The sequence below is a fragment of the Pinus tabuliformis genome, chromosome 9 (genome assembly GCF_031772625.1).
Source record: "Pinus tabuliformis cultivar Carrire ecotype Pingquan chromosome 9, CPIR1, whole genome shotgun sequence".
NCBI classification, from domain to species: domain Eukaryota; kingdom Viridiplantae; phylum Streptophyta; class Pinopsida; order Pinales; family Pinaceae; genus Pinus; species Pinus tabuliformis.
The window spans coordinates 1,773,079,669-1,773,091,562 of record NC_142307.1 but is presented as its reverse complement, the minus strand read 5'-3'; the positions used below and the strand labels follow the sequence as shown (position 1 = coordinate 1,773,091,562).

General features: G+C 39.3%; 1 protein-coding gene across 1 annotated transcript; it reads left to right on the top strand.

Moving 5' to 3' along the window:
* Positions 1-3,980: 3,980 nt before the first annotated feature.
* Positions 3,981-6,060, top strand: LOC149155870 (putative inorganic phosphate transporter 1-3). The gene has a single exon (XM_089446098.1). It carries the CDS (start codon positions 4,248-4,250, stop codon positions 5,892-5,894), a length of 1,647 nt encoding a protein of 548 aa, XP_089302224.1. The 5' UTR covers positions 3,981-4,247; the 3' UTR covers positions 5,895-6,060.
* The last annotated feature ends 5,834 nt before the right edge of the window (positions 6,061-11,894 follow it).

Sequence of the window (11,894 nt, the reverse complement as noted above, 5' to 3'; positions counted from 1 at the left end):
TCAACTTGAATTTTCCACGTCCTATGATTTTGGCCTTCCTGTCATCCCCTGAGAAGACATCACCACCATCATATTTCTTGTACTCGTAGAACCACTCCCTACGGGGAGTGAAGTGAAATGTTGCACTTGAGTCAATCAACCATGCCTCATGATCTACATTTGTACTTGAAGAAGAAGCCAAGTACACATCCTCACCTTCATCTGAGGTGGTTTTTGACTCTACAAAAGAAACATCATCAGATCCCTTTCCTTTCTCAATATTTTTAGATCTACAATACTTTTTGTAGTACCTTTCTTTTTTTCCTTCCCAGCATACCTTTACATCTTTTCTTGGAGATTTAGATCTCCCACTTGAGGACTTATTTTTATTTCTGTTTTGGGACCATCTTCTTATAGACAAGACATCTCCATTCTAGCTCTCCATATTTTTTTGTCTCGTCTCCTCTGACAAAAAGGACGAGACTATTTCATCAAAGTTCAAGGTAGTTGGATTGCTACCTATAGCAATAACCATACTATCCCATGTGTCTGGTAGAGAACACAATAGACTGATGCACTTATCTTTTGCTGGAATTTTAATATCAACAAATAACAACTGACTTACCACAATATTGAAGGCATTAAGATGCTCTGTCATTGAGACTCCATCCTTCATCCTCAAGTTATACAACTTTTTCCAGAGGAAACGTTTGCTCACCAGAGACTTAGATTGATATAAAGTCCCTAACTTGTCCCACAAAGCCTTTGTCATAGCTTCCCCTAATACATTCAACAATACTGAATTTGAGAGACACAATCGTATTGTGCTCTTCGCCTTTCGATCTAACTTTTCCCAGCCTTTTGCCAACATTCATGTTGGTGCCATAGCTGGATCTACAATGAAACATTAGTCTTTGTCCACCAACAAATCCTTCATCTTGAGCTTCCACAACTCAAAATTTTGTCCATTGAATTTCTCGATCTCTACCTTTCCATTGTTTGCCATCTTCTTTCACCATAAAGGTCGATCCCACATATCTCGCACTGGAACAAGGTCAACCACAGGCCCGAGCAAAATCCATCAACAACAAAGGTGTCCCCTTGAAGCCGAAACAACTCTGATACCAAATGTAGGTTTTAACCCTGTACATAAATTACATAGTTTAACTTGTTTACCATCCCATATTCAAGCTTGTAGACAAAGGAAAGATATTCTATAAGACTTAACACCATAAGTCAATACAAATTCAAATCTGATAAACAAATCTCATCCCTTAAAGTTAGTAACTCAAAGTTAGTAACTCATATTCTGGTTAGTTAGTAACTCATATTGTGGTTAATAATTGAGTTGTTGAAAAGAATCTCTTGTTACAAACTCAATGCACTATATTGAGAGATTCACAAAAGGAATCCTTATTAACCCATAATAATAATTTTACTACGCTAATAATAGTTTTTCCACTACAAGCATTAAGTCTTGAAATGAGGCTTCCCATCTCACCATTGAAAAAGGAAAATATGGTAGGAAAATACGATTGATGATGAGACTTTTACATTGCATTAAGTATTTAATGAGAAGAGTTTGATATGATTATGAGTGGCAATGAGATAAATATGACATGTTTTCTTTAAAGTCTAAGATTTTATATATTTATGTTTTTGGGATTATGTATTTGGAATTTAAATATAGATGGTTTACTTGTTTACCATTCCATATTCAAACTTGTAGAGAAAAACAAAATATTCTATAAATCTAAATACTATAAATCAATACAATGATAATTATTCACGTAAACTTTTCATTTACTTATAGAAATTTAACTTTGATAATATCAAAAATAACGATCATTTCTATAATACTCCATTAACACACATCTTATAAATTTAAATAACTATCTTAATCATTCACCTAAAACATATTATTAATAGAATAATATGAATTACAAATTCAAATATGATAAACAAATCCCATCCGTTAAAGTTAGTAACTCATATTCTGGTTAGTAATTGAGTTGTTATCTTTATCAATATTCCAAGAATAAAGAGATTCCCCAAAATATTTCTACATTTTTTTTAATGTATATTCGTCTCGGTAGGTATGACTATCTCGGACTAATCACTGATGCAGTGCATTTAATATACAATACGAGGGTCCCTGGTCCACCATTGTTTGACATTGAAAGAAAACTATTTTTGTTCAACCATTTTTTGTTTTGTGGGTATGGTTTAAATTTCCTCGTGTTTGTTTTTATATCATTGAATAGTGAATAAAATATCACCCATTTAGACTTATGTTACCCAAAGTATTATGTATTTTCAAATTCTATTTTTATTATATTTGTTTATTTATATTTTTAATATTTTAAAAAAAATTAGCAAGAGGGAGAAAGGAAGAGTGGGACGGGGTAGACTAGAGGTGTTGGAAATGGATGACGGGTGGTGTAAATGAGCTGAGATGTTTTTGAATGGAGAAATGATTTTTTTAGTTATATTTATGTTTTAAAATTATTTTGTTTTATAAGTTATTTTTAAATGATTTTTTTTAATATTATATATGATGATGATGATGGTTAACCTCGACTGAGATCAAATAATGGTCTATCGGACCTAAATAAAACCATATATATATATATGGTTTTATTAAAGGGTAGATAATAAAACATAGAGGAGAGTGATGTTTGTTTTAAAGATGATAGAGTTTAATAAAATTATTAAAAAACTTGAGTTTAGGTAGAAAGAATAATAATTATTTTATCTAGTTATTTAAGTTAAATATAATTAACTATATTATGTATTTCATTTATAATTATTTTCTATTTTCCAATATTAAATTTTTTTAGTAAATTCATTTTTATCCTAAGATACAAAAAATAAATTTTATAATAACAATTAATTTGTTCAAAAAATATCTCTATCTTTATCAATATTTTGAAGGCTATTATCAATCTAATAACAAAATATTTAACAATATTTTATAATTTTTAATGTGATTTTACAATTTTTTAATAAAATTAAGGTTTCAATTTTTTTTAATAAATTGAGTAATTAAATTTAACATTTATGAAAAAAATATATTTATTTATTTTTTACTCACATTCAATTCCCACCCACCCATAATATATTGAACTTTCAAACGCATATTCATTTACACCTTTCCTTCTTCCCGCAAAATAGTAATTACAACAATATGAAAACGGTATTATCAAGACACTTGCTTTAAAATTATCTCACATCTCACACATGGTCATTTACACCTCACCTAACTCAATAGTAATGATAACAATGTGAAAACGCTATTATCAAGACACCTCTATTTTAAAATTATCTTTATAATATAAATCTCTCCCCACATGTCTACCATCAGAACAGTAATGACGTTGACAGCTACATCCTTTGAATTTGACTTACTTTTGCTTCAGCTCTGCCGTTTAATCCTGTACCTAATTCTCCGAAGTAAAAATTTGAGATAATACTGAAGAGCTTACTTGTAACTAGTGGCAACCATTCCAACACATAACCGACATCTACTTTTCCAAACCGTGTGTCAAGTATGCATCCATAGCTTTCCTTTCCCCGTCTTCGTCAGCAGGAACGTTCGATACCTGGAATAAATTATTACTGTGGGAAGCCATGTCAGCAAGAACGTTCGATACCTGGAATAAATTATTACCGGGGGAAGCCATGTCAGCATTAGATCACATGCGGGACCATTGTATTATTTGAACTATAAAAACTATCGAAATAACGCAATTTCCTTGAAAGATTCTCTAAATAATATTTTGATTAGGAATTTCATCCAATGTACGCTTGCAGTGGCACGAGCTTTGAAAACCTCTCAAATTTAAACAAGTTAGTCAAAAATTAAATTGATTATGAAATATCTTTTATGCATTCAAATTTAACTGCTCCTAACTAAAACAATTTATTTACTCAACTATATAGAATTATTCACACTCAACCTCTACACCTACAATTATTATTCAAAAAAGTCAACATTGTTTTCAAGTGGAAAACCAGAAGATACCTCTGGCTGAATATGTACAGGAGTTCAAGTGGAATATTGTTTTTTATTTATTTCGCTAGATGGCAGGTGCCAGGAAATATCACCGATGTCTGGGGTTATAAATATCATTGGTAGCGTGGTCGTCTGCAGATAGAACTGCTCTTTGCAGCTTTCGAGAAAAAGCAAACGAGCAGGTTTTAATTTGGGATTGGTCGTGTGGTGAATGTGATTTAGAGTTGGGGATTCCAAATTCTGAAGCTCAATCATGGCGAAGACAGGGCAACTAGAAGTGTTAAACGCACTGGACAAGGCCAAAACGCAATGGTATCATTTCACAGCCATCATTATTTCTGGCATGGGTTTCTTCACTGATGCTTATGATCTTTTCTGTATTACTACTGTCACCAAGCTGCTGGGGAGACTTTATTATTACGATCCAGCGACTGGCAAACCCGGATCGCTGCCGCCCAATGTATCGGCGGCAGTGAACGGCGTGGCTCTGTGCGGAACACTGGCAGGCCAGCTGTTCTTCGGCTGGCTTGGCGACAAACTCGGGCGCAAGAAAGTGTACGGCATGACGCTTATCACCATGGTAGGCGGCGCCCTGGCCAGCGGGCTCTCGTTCGGCCATACGGCCAAATCAGTGATGACAACGCTCTGCTTTTTCAGGTTCTGGCTGGGCTTCGGCATCGGCGGAGACTATCCGTTGTCAGCCACGATAATGTCAGAGTACGCCAACAAGAGAACACGCGGGGCCTTCATTGCCGCGGTGTTCGCTATGCAGGGCTTCGGCATCTTGACCGGAGGCGCGGTGTCTATCATCGTGGCTGTGTCGTTCAACAAGGCGTACCCTCGGCCCACTTTTGAAGAAAACCCGGGGCTGTCCACTGCCCCGCAGGCGGACTTCGTGTGGAGAATAATCCTCATGTTCGGAGCCATCCCAGCGTTGCTCACTTATTACTGGCGTCTCAAGATGCCGGAGACGGCTCGATACACGGCGCTCGTGGCCAAGAACACGAAGCTCGCCGCTTCCGACATGGCCAAGGTGTTGCAGGTCGACATCGAGGAACAGGCGCCGGAAACGGTTAAGGCCGCCGGAAATGACCAATTCGGGCTGTTTTCCAGAGAATTCGCAAGGCGCCACGGGCTTCATCTTCTGGGGACGACGACCACATGGTTTCTTCTGGACATAGCCTTCTACAGCAACAACCTTTTCCAGAAAGACATCTACACGGCCGTCGGATGGCTTCCCAAAGCCAAGAAAATGAACGCCATACACGAAGTGTACAAGGTAGCCAGAGCCCAGTCGCTCATTGCTCTCTGCGCAACGGTGCCCGGCTACTGGTTCACCGTGGCTCTCATAGACCGCATAGGCAGGTTCGCCATTCAGCTCATGGGCTTCTTCTTCATGACGGTTTTCATGTTCGCTCTTGCAATTCCATACTACCATTGGCGAGGGCACACCTGCGACAGTGGCTACTGCGGCGGACAACACACGACCTTCGTGATCATGTACTCGCTTACATTTTTCTTCGCCAATTTCGGGCCAAACAGTACCACTTTCATAGTGCCCGCCGAAATCTTTCCGGCCAGATTGCGGTCGACTTGCCACGGCATCTCGGCTGCAGCTGGGAAGGCGGGGGCCATCGTGGGAGCGTTTGGGTTCCTGTACGCTGCGCAGAGCACGCATGAAAAGGAGACAGATACAGGTTACCCCACGGGAATAGGGATCAAGAAAGCTCTGCTGCTTCTTGCTATTATCTGCGCCATGGGTTTTTTCTTCACGTTTCTAACTCCGGAGACGAAGGGCAGATCCCTTGAGGAGATCACTGGTGAAAATGATGATGAGCAGGACGAGGGACAAGAGCTTCATTCCGGTCGCTTTAGCAATAATAGAACCACGCCTGCTTAGAAAGATCGCGGGTACTGTCTTAGGTTTCACTCTTTTGTAATTTGCAGTAAGGGTTTCATTATATTGCTGCAATATCAGAGCTTCTATGCAAGGGGCTCTGCACTAAGAGATCCATCACAATTGTCTTCGATATTTTCGTATAATTCCAACTCTGCACTTTTTGAAATTTTTTCTCATTTTGATTATGACGCTGGGATCTCATCGTAGTTTCTTTATAATCTCAGCTCTGAATTTACAGGGAGGATAATTTTTTAATAATATCAGCTTTGAATGAAAATGGACGGTAAATTACTAAATTTGTGTTTAGCTCTGGTTCACCTATTCTCTCGGCACCCTGTCCTGTCATAAACTCGAACCTTGTGTCTCAGCTGCTCTCAGTTTCCTGCCACAATTAACCTTTTGTGTAGTCCTCTGGTGCCACAATTAGTCTTGGTGCTCAATCTTTGTGTCTGATATGATATGCAACGCCAAGGCGTAGTAGGCATGGAGGGGGTAATCCGTGGCGAGCAGGAGCTGCTAAAACTCATCATTCAGCTGTCTCCCTGAAACTCGGAATGAGATTCGTCGCTTGAAATCCCTTGCGGTTTCTGTTGCTCTTAGAGAGAAACAGGCTTTTTAGGCCTCGCTTGGAGGAAGTGTCTCCGCGGGCATACCAAGGGAAGCTTTTTAGGACTCGCTGGGAGGAAGTGGGACTCCCTTGGAAGAAGTGTCTCTGCGGGCATAGCAAGGAAAAAGTCAAGGGAAGCTTTTTAGGACCCGCTTGGAGGAAGTGTCTCCGCGGGCATACCAGGGAGAAGGAGAAGCAATTTCTGTTTGGACACAAGGGAAGGAGGAAGCAATTTTTGCTTGGACATATCAAGGGAAGGATAAGCAATGCATTAAGGTTGTATCTCTTTATTAATTAGCAATATTTCTTTATTAATATTTTTTAAAATCTGATCGTGAGCCTTCAGCTCCACCTGGCTCCTAGTTCAGGTTATCCAATCCCACTTTCAATCTGATCCTAAGGTGAGCCAGTTGCAAGGGATCTAGGGATGTAGCACTTTTAAAGTTAACTTAGTTTTTTAACTTAGTTTTTTAATTTACTTTATTTTAGGTTTTTCTGGATTTGGATTTGGATTTGTGTAGAGGCATTCCTAATATTCTCTATAGTTTCAATTTTATCAATCTTCTCTATATAGTTTCAATTTTATCATCTTCTCTTCTCGGTATAGTTTCAATTTTATTTAATCTTTTATGTATAGTTGCAATTTTATTACTCTTTTCTGTATAGTTTCAATTTGATCTAATCTTCTTTATATATTTCCAATTTTATCATCTTCCCTTCTCTGTATAGTTTCAATTTTATCTAATCTTTTATATATAGTTGCAATTTTATTAGATGTTTCTATTCAATTTTATCTAATCTTCTATGTATAGTTGCAATTTTAATTTTAATTTTAATTTGATCTAATCTTCTCTATATATTTCCAATTTTATCATCTTCTCTTCTCTGTATAGTTTCAATTTTATCTAATCTTCTATGTATAGTTGCAATTTTATTAGATGTTTCTTTTCAATTTGATCTAATTTTCTATGTATAGTTGCAATTTTAATTTGATCTAATCTTCTCTATATATTTCCAATTTTATCATCTTCTCTTCTCTGCATAGTTTCAATTTTATCTAATCTTCTATGTATAATTGCAATTTTATTAGATGTTTCTATTCAATTTTATCTAATTTTCTATGTATAGTTGCAATTTTTTTTAGATGTTTCATTTTATAGGATATCCAAAAAGACCAGAGTTAGAGTTGTCAAAACTAAAATTGTTAAAATTTTGGACTATTACTAAATTGGTAAATATTTCCAATTTTATCAGATGTTCCAATTTTTGGACTATTACTAAATTGGTAGATATTTCCAATTTTCTAGGATCTCCAAAGAGACAAGAGTTAGAGTTGTCAAAACTATTAAAATTTTGAACTATTACTAAATTGGTAGATATTTAAAAATATTTGGTTTTCCGCGTGGCATATTGACATATACTAGGCGACATGTTTAAGATGGCTGTCTGATGTTCTTGGGTTTCATAATATTTTGATGAAATACCATATTAACTTAAAAAAGAAAAAAATTAGATTGTCAATTTGACACGAATAGGGAGGGGTATATACTGACAATATTCTATACGAGGTCTCGTGTTCAAACTTCAAACGAGGACACTAAGGGTTCTGGCTTTTATTCAATGTTATTTTCTTCTCTATTTTATATATCTAAAAAGGTTTCCCGCTTGCCAAGTGAATAATTATGAAGTCGTCCTGCAATTATGATCTTTTTTAAGCCGTAAAAGTAGGAGGATTTTTGTGTTAATCTGTAATGTCTTGTATCCAAATTTACAGTAAGGCAGCATATATATATATTCACATGACTTCTCACCTTGTCAATACGTTGTGGGATTCTTCATCGATGGGCGACAATTTCAGAATTTGCAGCATCTACGAATGGCACAACGCAGTATATGGGGTGTTCATATCCCCCATGTTTCACGTTCTTCCCTGAACTTGGTGAATATACACTTGTTTAAATAGGTCGTTGAAATTAAGATCTTGTCTATTTGCGTCAATTTAAAGCATCAGTTTTAATCTATTGAAAGGGATGAATTGTTGTTTCAAATCAGATAGAATTTCGGTTATTTTACGTGGCCATCTCTGGATCGAGTGGTTCATGGTTGTCTTGCGTGGGCGGCCCGGGATCTAGTGATATTTTCTTTTTGTTTGAAGCGAAAGTCGGTGATTGGATGCACAACAGAGGCTATGAGGTATACACAAAGTAACGAAGTTTGGGACCGAACGAAGGATGGAGCTTGAGTAGCGGAAGGTGTTGACGACAGACTTGAGCTTTTACCAGGTGCTGCTGTCTTTCGACATCCTTTCTTTTGATCCATTGGACTGCGATTGGTGGTCATCAGTTTCTGTTTTCTCATTCTAGACTGCCTATCATTCGACCAGTTGTTTTTTTTTCCCTTAAGGATGTCCTATTTCCTGCTCCTACTCCTCTCCATCACACACTGTAATTTTTCACATTGTCATTTTCGCCTGCATTGCTACCTACATCCTATTCTGTATCGTCGACTACATTTTCCATCCCCACCATGCCGCCTAATGCCCAACTGGAGTGACCTCTTCCACCTACTTTGCCCTCAATCCCTTCTGGGGGATTGATTGCCTACACATAAGCAGCTATAACACCCTCTGGAGTGACCTCTTCCACCTACTTTTCCCTCAATCCCTTTTGGGAATTGATTGCCTACACACAACCAGCTATAACACCCTCTGTCACCGTTGAATAAATTCATTCATCATTTCACAACCATGCAATTCATTTGGAATTAGACTTTGGAATAAGTGGTGGACATGCCCCAGGGGTTGCTGTTGTTAAGGTACTGACCTCTCACCATCCTTCTGATACTCTGCATCTTCTCTATCTGCCTCCTCTCTTTGTTACATGCTTCAGCTCTACTCTGTATCTTTCATCCGGTACACTCTATCTTCCCGGAATCCAACTTGATTCAAATTTTGCGATCCCATATTTAGACTCTTTGCACTGACACGAATTGGAACCCTCTCTCTATCCTTGGCTGACAGATGTAATCTTTCCTACCCTGATTCAGATCCCTTCATCTGTCCTTTCCCATTACTATATTCCTTCTTCCCTCTTTTCTAGAGCCTTTCCTCTTTTGGATTTCATTTTCGGCGGCGACATTATCTGGATTTCTCCATTTTGACTCCCTTTCCAATGCTTCAGTCACGGTATATCTGACAGTGAGGATCCCTAGACATTCTCTACACTGGCTCAATTACCCAACACCTACCGATTGACCTCCCTTTATCATCCGTGCCTGCTCCTTCCAAGTTGTTTTGCCCTATCTATGTAACTTATGTGACTATGGAACACTTGGACTCAGACTCATCCACTCAGGAGGCACTCATCCGTGCCACCCTAGCTGCCGAACTTTCATATTGGGGTGGGGCCACTCCTTTGGACACGTGGCAACCGACACATCCATCACCTTCTTTGCCAGATGGCCTACATGCGCCATCGATGTTGCATGTTAGTTCACACTTGGTACATGGACGCCATGACCACTACCCTACCCACGCCATTAAAACTACTGAAACTGCTCCAAACTTGGCTTTTGGATATGATGTGCTTTCAGACAGAGTTATTAGCCTTCAGAAATGGGCTTTGGTAGGGAAGTGGCACTTTGCAAAAATGGAGGATTCAGACATGCGTGCCTGGCTACATTCAAAATGGCATATTCTGCTTGATTATATGTCGGCAGTTGTTCGCTTGCTCAATGGCTGGTACAACTTCCATTTCCTCTGTCAGGAGAACCTCGAGAAGATTAAATCTATTCCCTGGGTTAAGGGTTGCAGTTTTCTTGCATTGTACTCTTGGCGTATCGGATTCAACCCTCTGAGAGAAACTCCACAAAACAATCTTATTTGGGTCAAGTTGTTAGGACTCCCCATTGAATTATGGTCAAAGAGGGTTTTCCAAGATATTGGTGATGTTATCGGGAAGTTTGTATATGTAGATCCTCGTTGCCTTGGGGCATAGGACAAGCATATCACATGGATTCTCATTGAAAAAAATTATAGGCGCAGCTTTCCGGGTCATATCGCCATCAGTTGGAGCGACACAAAACTAATTCAGCGACTAGACTATTGGGGTGTCCCTTTCCAATGCCTAAACTTCCATCGCACTGGACACCTTCTGGCACATTGTCCTCGTCGATGGGGTCCTAGACCTTCGGTAGCTCACGGGCCTCAGATGGGAAAATGGCACCGAGCAAACGTTCTATGTGCGGACAACTCTTTTTTTGGCGACTTTGAACTCCTACTCGCGGGAACGAAACTCCACTACGCTCAGGTAATTCTCCATGTCCTCCACTTGGCATTCCTTCTCATCACTCTACTGATAATCCTCTACAATCTGCTCACCTTCTCATCCCATCCACCTCACCCTCAACTGGCCCGGACCTCCCTCCCATCGATACCCTTTCTTTTGGGCATACTACTCTATCACTTGCTTTCCCCTCTCCACCACCTAACGCCCCGCCTCATCCCACTCATTGCGATCCCCTATCTGCCACCCATATCTGCTACGTCCAGGCAAAACCCTCCCTACGTGTCATTTCCCCCACACCGACATCTGACCTGCCTATTGCATCAACTCCCACATCACCACATTCTCTGATTGATTTCCCCACAAATTCTATGGACGTCGACCTCAATTTTCTTCTTCAGAGGAAAGCTTTGGACCTTCAGTCTCTTACTATCCATAAACCATTGGGTCCTCCATTCCCCCGCATTAGTCCCTCTTCCACTGGTAACATCACTGTCCGGAAAAAAAAGTCACGCAACAGTCGACACTTCCGTGGCTATCCACGTAACCCTCCCACTTTCTGTTCCATGGATGCACATTCCCTCATTGACGTCCCCATTGCTGACTCTATTCCTCGGGCCCTTAGAGCATGGCTGGCCGTTCCAGGACATATATGACTTTTATTCTCTCGCTAAATTTGCAAGGGCTTGGGGCCGCCCCCAAATTTCTGGCTCTTAAGGAACGTTTCTAACAAACCATCCCTTCATCATTCTATTACAAGAAACTATGGAAACTACACCTCAAGCAATTGGGTATTTTCAAAGAATGTTACTAGATTGGCACATCGCTGCCACCGATGCAAATGGACACTCAAGGGGTCTGATAACTATATGGGATCCCAAATGGGTCAGGCTGCGGGCTTTTTCTTGTTTTTCCGAAATAATTCTTGCCGGGCATATACGTGGCCTCTTGGGTCGCATCCACATTCTTAATATATACGCACCATATCGTGATTGTGAATCATTTTGGTAGCGGATGGTTGTGTCAGAGTTACTAGAGTTAACTTCCCTTATTTTGGCCGGGGATCTCAACTGTGCATTTGGAGCGCATGAGAGCTGGGGTTGCTCCTGC

What these genes read in the sequence shown, in the direction of transcription:
- LOC149155870 (XM_089446098.1), top strand. Translation starts at nt 4,248, where the DNA reads ATGGCGAAGACAGGGCAACTAGAAGTGTTAAACGCACTGGACAAGGCC.